General features: G+C 41.0%; 1 protein-coding gene across 2 annotated transcripts in view; it reads right to left on the bottom strand.

The window, feature by feature from the left end:
- Nucleotides 1-13,803: 13,803 nt before the first annotated feature.
- Nucleotides 13,804-20,477, bottom strand: part of NELL1 (neural EGFL like 1) — a 316,106-nt gene continuing 309,432 nt past the window's right edge. For both annotated transcript variants that reach the window (XM_066551385.1, XM_066551386.1), the window contains 3 exons: nucleotides 19,076-19,252; nucleotides 16,931-17,155; nucleotides 13,804-15,698 (listed from right to left, as the gene is read on the bottom strand). In XM_066551385.1, the coding sequence (XP_066407482.1) occupies nucleotides 15,648-15,698; nucleotides 16,931-17,155; nucleotides 19,076-19,252 (453 nt within the window). In that variant the 3' untranslated portion in view covers nucleotides 13,804-15,647. The remainder of the gene's footprint in view (nucleotides 15,699-16,930; nucleotides 17,156-19,075; nucleotides 19,253-20,477) is intronic.

Genomic DNA, 20,477 nt, shown 5'->3' with positions numbered 1-20,477 from the left:
ACACACAGCCCTTTAGGGGACACACAGCCCTTTAGGGGACACACAGCCCTTTGGGGGACACACAGCCTTTTAGGACACACAGCCCTTTAGGGGACACACAGCCCTTTGGGGGACACACAGCCCATTAGGGGACACAGCCCTTTAGGGGACACACAGCCTTTTAGGACACACAGCCCTTTGGGACACACAGCCCTTTAGGGGCCACACAGCCCTTTAGGGGACACACAGCCCTTTAGGGGACACACAGCCCTGTGGGACACACAGCCCTGTGGGACACACAGCCCTTTGGGGGACACACAGCCCTTTGGGGGACACACAGCCCTTTAGGGGACACACAGCCCTTTAGGACACACAGCCCTTTAGGGGACACACAGCCCTGTGGGACACACAGCCCTTTAGGGGACACACAGCCCTTTGGGGGACACACAGCCCTTTGGGACACACAGCCCTTTAGGGGACACACAGCCCTTTAGGGGACACACAGCCTTTTAGGACACACAGCCCTTTAGGGGACACACAGCCCTTTAGGGGACACACAGCCCTTTCTCCCTCCCCTGAGAGCTCCTTCCTCAGCTCCAGCAATGCTGGATGCTAATCAGCAGCTCAGGCTGCCTTCTTCAGGTAATTAGTCCAGGTACCCCATGCTTTACTCCCACTTCCTTGTAAACCAAGCAGCTTTGGTAACCCAGTGCTATTTCAGAAGCCTGTCTGAGTCTGAAATCTCAGTCCCCACCACACCTTATCTGCAAGCTGAACCAAAATTGTGTTACTGTCATTGTACTGTAGCACGGTGCATGTTACAGAATTCTTAATTGTATAACTACAGGGAAAATAGTACCTTTAAAGCTCCCTGGCATAAAATATCTTCCCTTAAAGTTGTTTCCTATGTGCAAGCCCCTGTTTCCTCAATGAGGAGCCTCTGGAGCACTGCCAGGAGCGTGTGGCTCAGTGCCTGATAAGGCAGCGTCCTCGCTGTGGATCACAGGCTCCAGAGCTGCAGGCACAACTCCTCCCAGCCAGATTAGTGCAAATTAACGTGTGCATCCAGCAATCTTGCTGACATTTTCCCTTCCCCTCTCACACACATCCTCCCAAGCACTGGAACTGGGCTCCCAGAGATTGCCTCTACAAAAGCTCAGCGCAGAGCAGCTCATTTCTGAAACACCTATCAGCTGTCTATCACAGCTCAGAGCCAGCTGCAAATGCTGTTTGCAACAGCTCAGAAACCCTGCAGCTATCCAGCCTGGGCACTGAGAGCAAAGATGGCAAGCCCAAAATGACAGCTCTTAACTCATTGCCTCATTCCTTTCCATGAAATAAAGCTTTTTTTCCCCTCCCCTTGTGAACTATGTAACAGACTGCAAAGTTTTCAGAGAGCAAAAAGTGGGAAATCTCACACATGTGCCTTGGAGATATGTCTTAGGTGTGCATATGAGAAAAGAAACTCACTCAGACTGTTTCTTAAACCCCAGCAGAGTTCTGTGCATCCACCTCAGTGCTGTGGCAATGGGCAGCAGTCAGCTCCTGCTGACATTTCTCTGTGCTTTTTCTCAAGGTTTAAGTGAAAGGATTGCTCAGCTATAGGTCATCCTCAATTTTTGTAACACTTGTTTCAATAATCCAAATTTTACCACAGGTTAAAAGGAAAACTCCAATCATTCTTAAACCACTTGAGGATTCTCTCATTCATTCCACAACATACAAACGTTCCCATTTCTCATCTTCTTTGCACTCCCTTCCTAATAACCCTTGGCACTGAAGAGGATTAAGCAACAGATGATTTTTGCAAATCATGTGACACTTGCCAAGCATTAACTGAATGCAATTAAAGCTCCAAGCACCTCACTTGGACTTGCAGGTATTTCTCTTCCTGCACAAGCAGCACTGAAGAGCTCACAGGAAACAGCAGAAATGCAAGAGATTGCTATGCAAACAAACTCCAGGTGAGATCCCAGTGTTTTGTCAGGGCTGGATTTTAGTGCTGCACCTCTCCATCCCAAGAATCAGCCAGCCATAAGAAGTTGGTTTCCTAAATCACCATGGTGCACTGTGAGCTGCCCCAGTGTTGCCCTTCTACCTGGTATCTTTGGAAATATTACAGTCCAGTTAGCCAAGGTGTCATGAGGGAACACATTTCTGTCCTTTCTTTTAAGAGTGATATATTAGGTGATTTTTTTCTCCCCTAAACGTTTACAACCAGAAAAATTGAAAGAAAAACATACCATCAAGAGATTTGAACTATCTCCTCTCTGCTGTGGAAAAGGGTGAATTAGTTAAAAGGCAATAAAAAGCGATGGATTTGTGGGAGAGCAGAATTAGCTATGATATATTTTAAGTACTTTTGATATATTTATTAAAAGTCAAGATGTGCTTCAAAAGAAATCCCAGTACACTTCCAAAAAACTACATGGCTTAAAAAAGATGCACTTAAGAAATGAATCAACACTTTTTTTCAAATTTGCATTGGGATTTATCAGAGTTGTACCAGTAGCAGGGAAGGTTTGGCTGCAGCATTCTGATTAGTACAGATCTTATCTAAGTTTGAGCACTCTAAATTCACAACAATAGATGAGATGGCTTATGCACATTTTACAGCATTTAAAGCTTTTACAGTATTTAGAATGGAATAGTTTCCCCCTCTCCTGCCTATACTGCAGTTCCTGTAGGAAATGCAAAGAAAATGGGGTGGGCATTGCTGATGGCAATGCACCAGTGAGGTGGCATTCATTAACTTCTCCTGCATAATTAGATTTAGGTATGTCACCTTTTAAAATATAGCATAAGCAGTTGATTAATTCTATTTCCTACTTATGAGCCCATAAACAGACGGAAGGAAAACAGATGGGGGAGGGAGGGGTGCTGAGGGAGTGAAGCAAGGAAGGAGGAAGGCACAATTTAGGAATTGCTCGAGACTGCAATTGATTAGGAAAACAAGCTAGGGAAACTCGTACACGCACAAATACGCTCCTGTTATTCAAGGCTCAGCACACTCTCCAGAGCACAGTTTAATGGCCACTATCTACCCTGACCAGATGAAGTCCCTTCTCTTAATCCCCAGGCCTCCTGAACCTGAATCCACTGCTATTTAAGTTTGTCATAAAATATTTTCCTTGCTTTGCCATGCTATTACCTAATCAGTGGGTATATAATATCCCAATAACTTGTATGTGCTCCCTTTGGCAGGAGCAGAGCACAGGTAACTCTGCCTTCCTGAGCTAGCTGTAAACCCTGCTCCTCATTCTGGATTAATGCCAAGAAAAAACAGCTCCTTGCTTCTTTAGCAACCCCAGTTTTTTTGCTCTTCTCCCCACTATTTACTCAATGCCTCATTAACCTTCACAATGCCTGTGTCACTGTCACATTTTCTGGAAAAATCCCTTTGCCCAGGATTTCTTCTCCTGGGAAGCTGAGAAGCCTCAGAGAAAAATGAAAACGATTTCATCTCATTTGCTCCTCCTGTGTTTTGCTGCTTTGGAATGTGGCTGGAGATTGTTTATTACCAGCAGGTGAACTGTTTTGACTTAATGACCAATCAGTGCCAAGCTGTGTCAGACTCTGAGGAGAGAGTCACAAGTTTTGATTAGTATCTTTCAGCCTTCTGTCTGTATCCCTTCTCTATCCTTTAGTATAGTTTTGTGTAATGTTCTTTAATGTAATATAGATCATAAAATAATAAATTAGCTTCCTAAGAGCATGGAGCCAGATCCATCATTTTCTCCTTTCATTGGGGGTCTCAGGAAACACCACATGCCTGTGCCAGGCTGAAGGAGCCATGTACCTGCCAGACACGGGAGCCGCACCTGGGGACGCCCCGTGGGCGCTGCCCAGGCTGGGGCAGAGGGAGGAGGGCACCGGCACTGCCAGTTCTCTGGAACCCACCACTGCCCAGGGCACTGCTCATGGAGCACACTGCAGCCTCCAGGAATGGCCACTGGGGCAGCCCACAGCTCCCAGGCTGCATCAGCACCTTTAAGAGTTTAACCTGCAAAACAGGCAATGATCAAAAGCTGAATTAAATTGACAGTGGAAAACCCATCAGAGCTCCCATGGCTGCCAAGCTCTGGGTGCATAAATCATGGCAAGTGTGTGTCACTGACCTGTAAGAAGTCTGTTTTCTTCAAAGAACAACAGCTTGAGTGAAAACCACCTTGTCAAGATTTAATGGCCTTCCTTTCCCCAGCCTGAACTGGGGAAAGCTATTAAAAACTACTAGAATATAAAAGGCAAAATATTTATTGCATGGTTACTTATACATGCTACATAGACACCTTGAATTATAATAGCACTCCTGCTTTTAGCTGCATTTTTAACCTTCTGCAATTTTCTTTTCTTCAAGCCAAAAGAGAACAATAAAGAAGATCCTATTTCATTTTATGCTCAGTGTCTGCTAAAAATCCTGTGATTTTGAGTTCTGCTAACATAGAACATATTCAATATTTTGCTATTATGTATTAAAAGTATTAAATGGTAAGGCAACAGGGCTCTGACTACCTCTGGTATTAGGAGAATTGTAAACTTTTGGATGTTTTTTGACAGAGATAAAAATTATAAATATCAGCAAATATTCTTCAGTGCTTCACCAATGCTCCCCCTGAGCAATTTGTTTACTGCTTCAGGATATCAGACAGCCATATATTTTACTTTTCCTGGTAGTAGCCAATTTGCAGGAAAGCAAGTAATATAAAAATAGCTATTTACTCAGTAACAAGCAGTACAGTACATTATCACTCGACATTGATGTTGTTAGAGGATAGCAAATTGATAATCAGTTCTTATTCTGTAACTTTGGAAACCACCTGCTTCTATCATTGCAAAGCATGCTCAGCTGCAGCAAAGCCTTTACTGCCATACTAACAAATAATTTGCTTTATAATGTCTAAAGATAATGTTGTATCAAAAGCTTTCTAACTGCCTCACCATTTAAATAAGAGGATGGTTGGGGTATACAGAGATTCTGCAGAGAGGAATAAATTGTAATTCTCTGTTACACCCTTGCCAGAAGAGTATTTGGTTTACCTTTCAAACTCATAGTTTGTGATTATATGGTCTATTATGTTATTCGACCCTACATGGCAATTTTATTACCATTATCAGAGAACTGGAGCAGGCTCAGGATGGGAGGCTGACAGCAGCGTGCTCCAGCCTCACTGCAAAGAGCTGCTGCTCTGCTCAGCTCACCTGTGTGCCCCAATCCACGCAGCCAGGGCTCCCTGCAGAGCCCTCCAAGGTGCCTGCTGCTCCTCACTAAACACCTAGAGACCTCAGCACTCTTGTAAGGTACGGGCTCATTAAATACCTAACATCTGAGAGCAGCCTGGGAGCAACTGCACTGCCATTGTGCAGTCCCATGAGTGCTCAAGAAGCACTCTGCTTTCATGGGCCTGTGGGGTGAGAAAGGCAAGCAGTTCACAAAGCTCCAAGCCTCCAGTAATCCCTTTTTAAGCTGCCACTAGAGCCATTGGTTTCTTCATTGAGTTGGCTGCTCATTAGGTAGGAAGGAATGGGCAGGGTAGGCTTGGGATCCCAGTCCTGCTCTGTTTCACCCGCAGCACTTTGCCTCTACAATAATCTTGTTTTACAGCTCTTTACAGGCAGGAAATGCCATGCTGCTGGCTCTGCCTTCCTGGGCCCCTGCCCTGGCACAGCCCCACTCTCACAGGGCACTCACAGCTCCAGGACCCACACTCCTGCTCTTGGACATGCTCCCAGTGGCCAGGGTCTTTTCTAAATTAAAATCAAAAGGTGGACATAGCTTCCAATCTTGTGTGACCACATTCTAAGGACAAATTTTAAAAAATCTAATTGTATTTTATTATGCTGACTCCTTTGGACTCAATTTCTTTGCTTTCTTGGCTTAGGAGCCTTTCCTATAAATCACTTCCACACTTAGTGTCACCAGCTTCATAAATTCATTTGTTTTTGCTAAAGCATCTTTGCTGTGCTGATATCACCTGGCTCTTCCACCCATGTTTTTCTCTTGCATGCTCCTCTTCTAATTTAAACTGCCTAATGACATCATATTTCCAACATTAAGTAATATTAGTTTTGTTTGCTTGATTTCAGCTTCCCTTTTCTCTCATGCAGAAAGCCACAGGAATGTTTATAACCTAGATCACTCAGTGCTGTTCCATTACATACTTGATAATGGCTTTCCAGTTCCTCAACTGCTACCTCTTCTTTGCATTTGGTGCCAGCCTGAGATTAATAAACCATTTATTTCTGCTATAGGCAGTACTCTCATGTCATAAAAAATGCAGAAATCTCATTCTGAAGCTCCTGCTTACTTGGCATAATGCTTTATTTTCCTTTTGGTTCTCTCTCTTCCATTTGCAAGCTTTGACTTAATGATTTCTTTTGCCTTGATTACCAAACATCACCCCACACACATAGAAAATTTCATTAACCAGGATCTTTTTTACAATTCTGCAATTGTAAAACCGGCAATTTTTGACCACCTCTGAACTGAGAGGCTTCATTGAAGCTTCTAACCCTCTCCTTATTTTTAAGCTATCACAAATAATTTTATCTGCTGTGAAGTAAAATCTGATAATCACACAGGTCAGTCCCACATCACAGATTTTTAACTATACAGCTTTCCTGATCAGTTTATTTCACTTTGATTGCACTTGTTGAAAGCTGAATTTTGGGGAGGGTGTATTTTCCGTATAAAAATGTGTCTGCATGCACTGTTACCACAGACCATGGTGCAGTCAGACCCCACCATGACTCCATGACATGAGTGCTAGGTGAGAGGTTTTTCTGCATTAGAGCTAGTGCTATAAATTTGGCACTGCTCCTACACTATGGCATACCCATTATGAACTAAAATCACTAAATGTACACACTTTTGTATTTTTTTGCTCAGTGCTGAAGACTTCAAGTGTCTCTCTTTAGGGTCTCTTCCTTATATTCTGGATGCTGGGGCCAGGGTCCTCACAGGTTCTTTTTTTCCTGCTTACACTTAGGCACCAGGCTTGGTTGGCACCAGGTTTATGCCACCTTTTGGCATAAATTCAGGGCAAAAACACTGACAGGAAAGCAGGCCAGTACAAGCACCACTGCTTTCCAAACACAGACTGATCTCCAGCATCACCTGCCTCCCAAAAGCTCTCAAACTCTCATGAAAGGAGTGAGGTGTTTCTAACTCATTATTTTCAATGCAGGCTCAGATATACACTGAGCTTGGCCTGGACGAGAAATATATATTATATATTATATATTATATATCATATATTATATATTATGTATTATATATTATATATTATATATTATATATCATATATCATATATTATATACTATATATTATATATCATATATTATATATATAATGTTTTAGACCAGCAATGGACCCTCCTTAAGTGGCCCAAGCACTGCCTGCCTGGGGGGCAGCTGGGCTCCCCAGCTCAGCCCAGCCCTGGAACCCAGGCTCTCCTCAGCTACTCTGCTGACATGAAGGGAGAGGCACACACCAAAGAAATCCTCAGAGAAATCATAGAAAGGCTTGCTTGGGTTGAAAGGGACCAGGAATGCCACCGACTTGGCCAGGTTGCTCAAAGCCCCATCCAGAACTTATAAAAGTGACAGACCCTGTGACCAGTCGTGCATTTTGTGACCATTTTGGTTCCTCTTGGGTGCAGCCCTGGCTGGGCTCTTGTGCTGCCCAGGGTGTGTCCATTGAGGCTTTTTAATAAATCCCTGCTTGTCGTATTTGTGGGGTGCCCTGTGGCAGGGAGGGATGATGACTCTGACTCCTTGTTCTCAGAAGGCTGATTTATTATTTTATATTAAAGAATACTAAACTCAACTATATAAAGAATACAGAAAGGATACTTACAGAAGGCTAAAGGATAATAATGAAAACTCCTGACTCTCTCCAGAGCCCCGACACAGCTTGGCCCCGGTTGGCCAATGAGTTAACTCACAGCAGAATGCAATGAAACAATCACCTGTGAGTAAACAGTCTCCAAACCACATTCCAAAGCAGCAAAACACAGGAGCAGCAATCAGATAATTATTGTTTCCCTTTTTCTCAGAAGCTTCTCAGCTTCCCAGGAGAAGAATCCTGGGCAAAGGGATTTTTCAGAGAATGTGATGGTGACACCTACTTTAACTCTGTCTAGCCTCTGTTCTAGATCAGCCTTCTCAAGGCATCAGTTCAGTCTTACTGACAAGAATAATCTAAGTTCAGCACTGACAATCCTGAATCACTGAAAAATGTACATTTTCAAGCATACACATTTTCCTTAAACTTAGCTCCTAATTTTAGCACAGCTAGGGTACAATTTTTGAACATGTAGGACTGACATTTCTCATTGCTCTCCTTGCACTGGATCAACTAATCTGAAATAGATGACATCCATCTATTTTCACTTGAAATAGTATTACTCACACTAGAAAAGCTCCTCTGTAAATAGTATCTCAAACATTGACAATTGACTTAGGATGAGATGGCTACTCAGAGGTGAAAAAAGTCATCTGGGGTAATTTCTTTTTTCCCCAGTTGTAGAGGATATATATGTGCACACCATAATCCCATCTATCTTACAAGAATGCTTTAATTCAGGAAGAGAAATAGCTTTGAACTTTCATGCTGAGCAATACTTAGACATAGGAAACCTTCAGCTTAATTCCCCTGAACTCCAGAGGCATACAGAACTGCAGCAAACATTTGTGATTTACACCATCCTGCACATCCCCAAATACTTCCTGGTGATCCCTGAGGCTTTGCTAAGGATTGATGTGAGACTGCTCTCAGGCTCATCTGTCCTCCCTTCTACCAGGCTGTCAACTTGTCCTCAGACACAACTGTGTTCTTGGTTTACAAAATGAATTTTTGGATGCTGCTGAGCCAGTTCTGAGAACTCCAGGCAAAAAAGGACATGGAACAGAACATTCTCAGGGACAGGCTGGAATCATAGTTCCAAATACAGTTTCCTTCCTCCCTGAAACAGTAAATGCTTAAGGAAGATACCATTTAAAAAAGGATGCATGAAAGGTAGATAACTGGTTTGGTCTGCCTTCCTTTAATAATAAAAACCAGGTATTTTGAGACTGAGGCCCAGATGATATTTCTAGCTATGGGTACTATGAAACAAACTAATATTTAAATGAAAAAAGATAGTTACAGTTCCAGATTTCCTTTTACTAGAGGCATAAAACCAAATATTTCCTTTTCTTAGTCCTCACATTATCTGCACAGTCCCTGCTCAGGTTGTAAGATTGCAGTGATGGGACAGCCTGAGAGATCAGCAAAATAATCAAGGAAAGTAGAGAATAAACTGCAAAGAAGGGAGCAATCACTTTTTGTTAATTAAAATACTTCAAAATTCAAAAGACAATTGAGTGCTACCTGCTGACATTACTAATTAGCCCCCTGAGAAAAGAACTGCTTTGCTCTACACTTATTTATCATCCAGCCCTGGGAAGCTCATCCTTAACCACTGCTGTACAAAACACTAAGAAAAGCAGATAAATCCTGGCATTTCTGCCATTTTTAAGACACCAGCAGAAGACACCTTCCAAACAGATTTTTCCTGATTTTAGTTGGGAAGATGCAGAGGAATCAGGCTTGCTCTGTGCCCTGCTTCACCCCATGAAGGATGGGCACACAGCTGCTGCCGCAGGGCTGCTCCCAGGCACCAGCACATCCCCCCTGAGCACATCCCACCCTGGTACCTCTCACCCAGCACCCCTCTGCAGGCACTGGGACCTCGAGGGCTGACTCTCAGCAGCCCAGACCCTCCAAAGGCTTCCAGTGCTGTCACAGTAGGAAAAAAAATAGAGCAAAAGTGCATTGCCCAAACCATAGAAGAGACATTTCCTTCCGATTTTGAGAAAGTGCTGGCAGCAGTTTCTAATATTATTTTTTGTATGAAAACCTGCACAAATGGTGACTTCATTTAGCAGTTCTCAAAGTTGTCTTCTATCCTGCAAATCATAAATTAAATTTGTGTGGCTGATGTGTGTATGATATTTTATGAAAAATATGATATTGATATGAATGATATTTTATGAAAAATCCTTTCCTTAGGATTTTTCCTCCTGAGAAACTGAGAGGCCTCAGGAACAAAATGTAACCAATGGTTATCTGCTGCTGTGGAATGCAACAGGTGCATCTGGGATTGGCTCATGTGGCTGTTTCTAATTAATGGCCAATCACAGTCTGGCTGGCTTGGACTCTGTCCCAGACACAAGCCTTTGTTATCATTCCTTCTTTTTCTATTCTTAGCCAGTCTTCTGATGAAATCCTTTCTTCTATTCTTTTAGTATAGTTTTAATGTAATATATATCATAAAATAATAAATCAAGCCTAGTGAAACATGGAGTCAGATCCTCGTCTCTTCCCTCATCCTGGGACCCCTGTGAACACGGTCACAAATGTGTGTAGTAATCAGCTAACTATTTAATATAAATGTGAGTAAATGGACAAAACTGTGTTCAGGTTGAAAAACCATGTCTCCAGCTGCATAAGTACTTTAAAAATATTTGGTTTTCTCTAACTCTTACCTTAACAGGTAAGTTTATCATTAAAATTAGTGCTTACCTGAACATAGTGTGGTGATTCTCTGATTCTAATATTGTAGAAATTAAGTAAGGATTTCCTATTTTTAGTCTAGAGACACAGCAGTACCAAAACACACACATTCTATTACCTGGATGAATATCTTGCATAATACTCAGGTAGAAAAACAAATCTGCATATGTAATACTGCCAAAGGGAAACCAGTGCAAAGAAGGACTGGATTACATCAAGCACATTTCCAGTTCTTGCTCGAGGAAAAGTAGATTTAGACTTAATCAAACAGCAATCAATCAACTGCATTATTAGAAGACAGGATTTTTCAGCTCTGGTTTAAATTCATGAAAAGAGCTTGGTGTCTGTGTTGTGTTTGAGTGATGGTGTGATCTGCTGCAGGACCTCTCAGCCTTTCCTCCCTAGCGTGGATCTACATGAAAAACCACCAGGCACTCAGTCCTGAAGAGCCTTGGGACAGGGAAATGTGCAGGGATGACGTGAGGAGCCATTTGAGAGAAAGGACAGAGGAGAGGAGGACAACCAAAGCCCACCATCAGCAGGGCTGTGTGCCTCCTGTACAAGTGGCCAGCCCTGCAGAGGCAGTGGCTGTAAGCACTTACAGCATCACCTGAGCACCGTCCAGTCCCTGGCCAGGTCACCCTGGGCCCTTCCCCAAAGGGGATTTTCCCCACCAGGGTAGAGGCACACGCAAGAAAGAAGCCTGGACCAGTCCAGGTCCTGTGGCAGCTGCTTCTCTCTCAAAGAGAGCACAGGAAGGTTTACTTCCCCAAACCACTCAGTTTCAATCAAAGCACTTAAACAAAACAATCTCATGTACATATTTAGGAAATAAAAAGTTCAAGTGTAAGGCACTGCTGAAGCAAAGATTTGGCTCCCAGTGAGAAATCCACCCATCAGAATTCAGTGCACCCCTCATACTGCACACCTGAAGTAGCAGTAAAAAAACTTAAATGACAGATATGTGGTTTTGGGAATCTTATTTTAGGTTGTTGTTTGTGGATTTTTTTTCCACTGGGCATGATTTTTGGCATCATATACCCACGTGCTGACAATCTCCTGATGATGGTTTCATTTTCAAAAAACACTGAATCTGACCCTTTTAATCAGCTTATTGATACACATCCTTCTCACATACACCTAAACCTATGCAAGAGGGACTATCCACTGGCAGCAAGTAGCAAAAATTAATCCTGTTAGCACCTGCAAGTAATTTGCAGATTACATGCAACAGCAGTAGCTCAGTAACACCTCTGAGGTCAATGACAGCTGAGTCAGAATTATTGCTGACTTCTACCAGAGAAGAATTGGATATGAAGCATTCAGACACCCCAGACTGGATCTTTTAAATTTCTTTTTATTTTTTTAATTTATACTACCATGAATCTTCCTTACACCAATTTAAATTTCAATGAGCTCCAAAGATGTACCTTAAGAAGAAGAGGAGCTTGTTGGCAGGCACATTTTTCCACTGGCAGAATATGTTCCTCAAACAATTATGTCTTATCACAACACTCACTTAAAATTTTACATCAAACTGTATCATGGGGCCCTTTTAAAAACCCCTCATTAATGATGATTATGTAAGTACCATTAGATGTGAGACATTCCCATATTGCTCGTAGGAGTTATAATTTAATTCTGCTAAAATCTACTCTACCATTTATGTAATCACTCCTGACATTTTACCTTTTGTTTTGTAAAACATTATTGTCTGTCACAGGACAAAAAAAAAAAAAAAAGATATTTTGGTTGTCATTGCAATCTGATTGAAGAGATGTTATTAATTAAATCTTGTACATAGTTATACCCGAAAACTCACTGACAGCTCTTGGGGGAAGATATATTACTGGAAGACAGTTGTTATTTAGGTCTCTGAGGCAACACAAAGGCACTAAGAAATCCCACACACACTCCTGTGAGTTGGGCTGATATTATTCAGCATTTGTGGAAATAATTAATTCAGCTTTGGCCCTTCCTAGTGGCCAGCAGGGCTCAGAGTGGTCCCTGACTCCACGGGCCACTACAAAGGAATATCTGCACTTGCTTTAACTCGGGAAATGAGTCTGCAAACACCCAGAAGCAGAGCTGAGAACTCCACTGTCCTCACAAGACATTGCACCAGGTTCTGGTTTAGAGAACCTAGACTGAGTTTTCTACCAAAAGGGGGAGGACAAAGACATTTTACCACACCTGGAATTCTCATTTTCTGTTTGTCACTCATTGACTTTTTTTTTGTCATCAGAAGGGTTGCAGAGGAAATATTCTTTCACAGTATAAATAAACAGAAACAGCTACAAAATTCCAATTGTCTATAGCCAGAGCTTTGACCAAGTCTCCTAACCAGCAGCAAGTTTCCTTTCACAGAAGTTAGTGGTAGTCCTCCTCATGTTAATACTACACTACAAATATGCACTACCTAGATAAAATATATACATTCTCCTGAGCAGAGACAATGTCCATCTCACAAACAAAGAGAAGAATTTTCTCAAATTATTATATTAAACACTGGGGTTTTTTTCAGCATTTTATTTTTAGTGTCCATATCTTTACAGGGAATAGGGAATTTCATCAAGAAGGAAGTTTTGAAAGTTCTTACTTACCTTGGTCACGAAGGACACAGGGAATTAAGTTTTCCTCCATAATGTGCTCTTTGAGCTGGGGCTGGGGCTTCTGAGGGCTCTGAAGGAACATGTGATGTAACTAGTGATCAAATTACTTCATGAGGGAAAGCTCATCACAGTCAGGGCAACTGCTTAAAATGCAACATAAACAGGTCTGTGTCAATATTTTGACTTTGTGTAAACAATTCAAGCTGCATCACTCTGGAGATAATGACACGTAATGCTATATAAAATGCTCTGAAAGGGTTTTATTACTGAATTAATTTGCATTTGAGCTCTGGAAGAAAATTGGTCTGCAGTGGAAAAGTGTGAACTTCTGTGGTCCTGTTAAATATGATCCTAACAAGATCTGGAGCTTCCAGAAGCATCCTGGGAAAGGGCTTCACTACTACAAGGTAAAAGGGATAAGAATGATTTTCAGAGATTGCACTGTCTTTAATCCATTTACAGAGCTTCAGAAATTCAATATGACAGACTGGAATATATGATTCTGCCTGAGTATAAATGACATATTTCTTAGCACTCTGATGCTATACCTCTGGGCAAACACTTTTTCTCCTTTTTTGCAACATCACAAGCTCAAGCTGGAAAGGACATTGATCAGTGTTTTAGAATCCTGCTAATAAAACTAAGGGAAAGCAATCTGTACATAGGAGTTTATTTAGATGCCCACAGACTTTAAATCATTCCCCTTCATATCTCAGCCCACTGGGTATCTTCAACAACTGAATTACCATTGGGTTTTACAATGTGATATACAAAATGAGCTGACATGATTTACAAACATCCTTTGAGTATCATATAAAACACAACTCTTTCCCTTATTATACAATCATCAGGGCAATGCAAATAGAGTCAATACATTATTAGCTGAAAATGACGGGGCCTTTTAAGAAAATAAATTTAACTTTACCACACAAAGTTATTAACTAAACAAAACCTGGTTAAAAAATTGGAATAAAATTATCTGAATGACTGAAAGTAATTTTATATTCTTTGCCACTGTCCCCTTATAAACGTAATAGTACTTCATTTAACAACTAATATTTTCACTGTATAGTCACACTTCTTTCTTATTGATCAGTTTCACATTTTCTTCATGAAACTATGAAAAACTCACAAATGTAGACTTTCCAAACTGTAGCCACTATAGTTATTTCTGCAATCTTTTCCATATATTCAGTGTGTTTAAGTAAATAAACAAAAAGAAAAAAAACAATACACAAATGAACAGAACAAAACTCAACAGCACATTAAAAAATGTGACATTTAAGCTGTAGATGCATCACCATAGAAATATATTTTTGTTCTAATGCCACAAACTTTCTAGCCTCGTGAAAAAAACAGCCATTAGCTGAAGAGAATCTAAGCTCTAACCTCTATATAGGGCTAAGAGTCTTGGTTTAAATTTCTGTCTAAGCTTAGGTCCTCAACAACACAGTAAATTTAAGTATTTTTGAATGTCATAAAATATGAAAAGATAAAATCTGTTTCTGAGCTGTTGGTAATGGAAGTTACCAGGCATTAAGGTCTCCTGTTGCTGGAACAGGTGCCTCTGCACTTTGTCACTATGGCAGCAGTAACTGAGCATGACAGACATCATTATTAAACACAAAAGAGGAAAAATTCTGAACTCATCAATGATGTTGCAAATGCAAGCAAACTCTAACCTACTCAACTTAAACTATATAATCTTAAGGATCTCTGGCTGTTTTAGCACTGTATAATCCAGAGGAATTATACTCAACACAATGCTGATAATGACGGGTGATTCCTTCTTGAGTATGTGTTGAATTGTCAGTGGGATGGGGTTTTAGTTCCATTTCTCACTGTAGAGGTCTTGTTGCTGCTCTGCACGTTTGAAGAAGAAAGTGCTTATTCTGCCATTTAATTCAGTTCATGGCATTTAATTTTATAGTTTAAGACAGACTTACTTTGATTACTTTCATTCTGTCCATACCTTTGAATGCTTTAAAATGTTGGACAGCTGTGAAATATAAGTATTATGCAATCTGACTGTACATACATACATATTTTCATAAATACATCTAACAGGGACCTTGGAACCAAGTATGTGATATCATGGGACAAAATCACAACAGGCTGTCGTATTTGTAAAATCTAGATTCAAAATAAGAAGAGCTGAATTCTATCAATGTTGTCAATACACAAATTAAAACAAAAAATACAGCATTAGTTTACCCATGAAATAATTCAAACATATTTGCAAATTTCTTGACAGGAAAGGTGTGTAATTTACAACACTGAAAACTTGCAGCAACCATTGATTTCTCTGCGCTGTACTGGAAGTCCCCCGACAAGGCCGGCAGGGATGAGCATAGTGACAGCTCCCAAAGGCAACTCCCAAACACCTTCCTCCTCTGGAGACTTTGGTAATTGTCTGGTGTATAAAATGCCAATGCACAGGCTTCCTTCAGGTGGTAACTCCAGCAGTTTTCCTCCCCTGGCACAGTCCAGTCTGCCCAGGTCAGTTATTGTTGAGACACTCTAAATCCACCGAGCAGCAGACATTCCCATTCTGCACGGACAAACAAGCACAGCGGGTCACAGGGAGCAAAGGGCTGTGGCATGCAGACATAGGGCCATCCCTGACACATCTAAAAACACCTAAAAACACCTTGCCCCAGCACCCAGGGTGTGGGCATTGCTCCCAGCAGTGGCTCTCTGAGGAGGCCAACCTTGCCAAATAGCACTGAACTGGCCTGAACTGCCACAGGAACTTGAAACCTGGATGTGGTGACCATCATAAAATACAGCACAGCAATGGAAACAGATGACTGGGGTATTCTCTCATGCAAGAAGTTAATGGAGAGAATTTTGATGTGATCCACAAAGGGAAGCTTTCTGCTTGTCTGAAATTAGAAAACAGGTCAGGTTCTTGGTTCACGGCAGTTATGGAGGGGATAAGGGCAACATAAAGACCATACAGCTTTGGAATTTAATGTTAAGTATCTTTTTCTAACATACAGTCATTTATAAAGCTATCTTATGAAATAAAAAAGTACAGCAACTACTAAAAGCCCAAATGGGCTTTTTTTTACTTTTCTTTTTTTTAATCATCACAAATCTACAGAAAAAAACCTCAAAAGAATGGCAAAAATACTGCCTTCAATAATTTAAAGCCCTGAGGCAATAGCTTTCTCTCCTAGAGTGAACAGAAGAACATTTTATATAACCCTAAACAACATTTTCATAATTCTGACATTAGCACAGTGGGGTCATCACTGCACAAAGCAAGGGAAATAGACTGCACTCCTGCATGAGAGCCATTGGATTAAACACATCTTGATGAGATCAGGGGACAAAAACTGTGACATTCCCTTCCCATCACTACTGTGGGAATGCCTTTATCTCAGAGCTGCAATGCCTTTTAACTTGTGTACTTGCTGTTGAAACTTTTATAGCAGTGTTTTTCCTTCAGCTTACCAGCTCTGTAATACACATTTTCATGAACATCCACACTAGGTAATTATTGAAATGTTACCCTTGACTCATACTGAGAATGCCTGAAGGGCCCTTCAAGAGAATGTCTGAAAGTTGCACTAGGATAGTAACGTATCTGGGCTCAACATTTTCAACAAGGAGAGAATTGTTTTGCTTATACTCTGTCAGACAGAAAACACATGGGTTTTCTGCTGGCTCTCAGGTCTCATTTACTTCCCCAAGATCTTAATGTGAGCCTCCAGGGGAAGAAAAGGACCCCAATTTTATCAGGTACATTCCACAACCATTCCACCTGGCCCGTCATACCTTGCATTTGCAGGTTGTACAGGGAGATCCCACCATTGTCCATACAGCACCACTAAGCCTTGTGATTCCATAGCCATCTGGACAGGTTTTCCTGATGTCGTAGGTGATGTTGTCAGCCAGACAGGGGTCACTGACGCAGTGGGGACAGCACTCTCCTTCTGAGATGGCTGTGTACTCGCAGTTCAACGTCGGGCACTGAAGAGGCCAACAGTCCACCTCTCCTTCCTATAAATATTGAAGCAAGTGTCATTGTACCTGCCATTTATGAACCAACAAGAAACTTTTTACCCTATTGAAAGCATTGTTTTGCCAAAATTGCAATAAACTGAATGGTTCAGACCTCAGTTTGGTTGATCACACAAATACATGTTGAATACTGAACTGAAGTTTCCCAAATGTAGCAGATTATCATTTGGTTGATTTCTGACTAAACAACAACACTCATCATTGTAGCAGGAGAACTTGAGTTCTTTGGGGCTTCTGGAGGCAGGGTCAAATACTGCTTACTAATATTTTCTACAAACTATAATTTTTGCTGTGATTGCCTTGCAGACTCATGCACTCTTTCTACTCCTGGTCACGTAAACATCTCTGCAGGATCACAGCAAGTGTTTAAATAGAAAATTAACACTGCAGATAGATGTAGGTTAGTATGTTGGAGAAGCACTGAACATTGATTTTAGTAGCAGCTGCCAATATCAACTTTATTGTCAGCTCATAAAGGAATCGTTAGAGTAATACCATTTGTGTTCCACTGACTTATTTTATTCCATAATTTATTTATTTTTAATTTTATTATTATTTTTATTTGAAAAAAAAAAAACCTGAAACACTTTAGCAGATAGAGACATGGAAAAGACAAAAATATCAGGTTTCTTCTGCACAGTGTTTCTCTGTGTGTCTAAATTTATCTTGGAAAGTTCTTCAATAACTTGCTTTATACTGCTCTGTAAACACTCCAGATGCTGAGAACATAACACACTGCACAGAACCTTACACACAACACTGATTTAGGGCATCACAGCCTTACAGCTTTGGATGTTATCCCAATCATAAAATTAGACAAGAAACTGCAAGCCACACCCTCAATAATTGCTCTGTGCATTATGGATAATTACCTCATGACAGCAACTTAGCTTTGAATGTAATTTCCTTCCTGATTCTCAGACTCTTGATTAGTAACATATATAAAGACTGTGTTATACAGACAGCTATAAATAGAAAACTGATAGTTTTAATGAACTTCATTGATGCACTAAGTAGCATATCTATGGAAAACCCAAAGCTTTAAGGGAATAACCCATAGTGTCTAATGAGAAAACAAGTTATCGTTATTCTGTATGTTTTTCTAGTAATTTCAGCCTTATTTGTTTAATTTTTTTCTAATTTATACATCAGCACTGGCACTCCATGTTTCCAGATTTGCAGAATTCAAACAAATAAATAAATAACTAAATTTATTATTCCTTTTGACAAGACAGATATAATTAAAAAGTGAAATTTCTCCAAACAACTCCATCACATGCGTAAAAGGTTTGCAGAAGTCATTAAATATCAGACAACCTCATAAAAGTTCTCAAAAGCAGACTAATGCTAAAATTAATATAGTGTTGAGGTTTCCAAGGTTTTTGTCAAGCTCTCAATTTTTCTCATTAGACCTGCTTATTCAGCAGTAAGGCAAAAACTGATGGTGTAGATTTCAGCTCTCTGGGGCTCTCTAAATGCTTCATTATCACCGCCATCACCATTCACTGGTGAGCAGTACCTGAAAGGGACCTTCCCACTGAGGAGTTAGAGCCTGATCTCTTCCATGACATCACCCAATTCCTGGAATTAACATTATGGATTCTGAAATCCAGGGTGGTAGTTTGAGGAATTGCCCTTTTATGTCTTAGCCCTTCTAAGGTTTGTGCTATAGACATCACTTATTTCTTGGCATTGGTTTCCCCTTCCTCATAGGTGGCAACCTTCTGGGGTGAGGTCAGGAAGGGAAACCCAAACATCATTTCATAGGGTGACGCCCCCGGATCTGACTGGGGTTGAAAAGCAGCTGAAGGAAGAGCCACGAGCCTGCCTGCAGGTGCGTTCTGCTAAAAGCCATAGTCCTCATTGCCCTCAGTGCCCTCCAGCGTGCAGTGCTCGTACCAGGCAGCGGCAGTGCTGGCAGCTGTAGGTCCAGTTGTCCCCGCTGCGGTAGAGCCGGTGCCCGCTCTGGTGCAGGCACTGGCTGGTGACGCGCGTGTCGCACTCCGGGCAGCAGAACAGGTCGGCGCTGGGGCTCCCGCAGTCGCACGCTGTCCTCCGGCAGAAAATCCTCCCGTCCTGCCAGCACACAGTGCCCTGCCATCAGCCACGGCCCAGGGCAGGCCACGGGGGCTCCCAGCAAAGGGCACGGCTGTGGCTAATCAGGAAATGTTAAGTTCTTAGTGGGTTCCGCGCCAATGAGCAGTGGATTGTCACCATGATGTTTTTTGAAAAATCCCCTCATCGGGATTTTTCTCCTGACAAGCTGAGAAGCCTCAGAAAAGAAACATAAACAATAATTATCTGATTGCTTGGAATGTGGTCTGGAGGTTGCTCACCAACAGGTGCATCTTTGATTGGTGCCATGTGAATTGTTTTTACTTAATGACCAATCCCAGTCCAGCTGTGTCAGACTCTCTGGTCTAGCATGGGTTTTTATTATTCATTCTTTCTCTAGCCTTCTGATGTCTCCTTTCTCTTTCTTTAGTATAGTTTTATAATATAATATAATATAATATAATATAATATAATATAATATAATATAATATAATATAATATAATATAATATAATATAATATAATATAATATAATATAATATAATATAATATAATATAATATCAGACTTCTGAGAACTTGGAGTAAAATTCTCATCTCTCACCTCATCCTGGGGACCCTCACAACACCACAACAGTGGATCTTGCCTGTCATAATACAACAAATACCAGTACTATCCCAGTTTCTGTCAGTGCATGGATCCAATTCTGTCTGAACCTGACAACACTGTTTTCCTGTCTCCAGCCAACTGAATTTAAAAGCAGTCAGTATCTCAGTGAAATACAGTGAAGCAATTTCATATCTCATTGGTTACATCAACAAACTCTTCAACCAGTTGCCACTCTAATACATATAATCTTTATTTAGCACTATTTTGACTGAAGGTAGCACTGTGAAGAAAATAACTCGAATAAAGGTGATCCCTTTAACTAAATTAGGACAAAATATAGCACAATCACAGTAGCACTAATTGTTCTTTATTCTGACCTCTGTATCTGTCCCACATCTGGAGCTACACGACACTAGTTTAAAAGATAAAAGAACTTATCATTCATTATAATTCAGTGAATGTATTACAGAGGGCTTGGATAAAGCTATATTCAGCTTTGACTCACAATACACAATTCCTAAAGCAACTCCATTCATTTCATTGCAGTTTTTCCTAGCCTCATGGGAACTTTGTTCTGAGCCTATTATCTGATGTAAGGAAGAAAATGTCATTGCCACCAAATATAGGAACACCTTTCAA

This window comes from Molothrus aeneus, chromosome 6 (genome assembly GCF_037042795.1).
Source record: "Molothrus aeneus isolate 106 chromosome 6, BPBGC_Maene_1.0, whole genome shotgun sequence".
NCBI classification, from domain to species: Eukaryota; Metazoa; Chordata; class Aves; order Passeriformes; family Icteridae; genus Molothrus; species Molothrus aeneus.
This window is presented reverse-complemented; position numbering and strand designations above follow the sequence as displayed.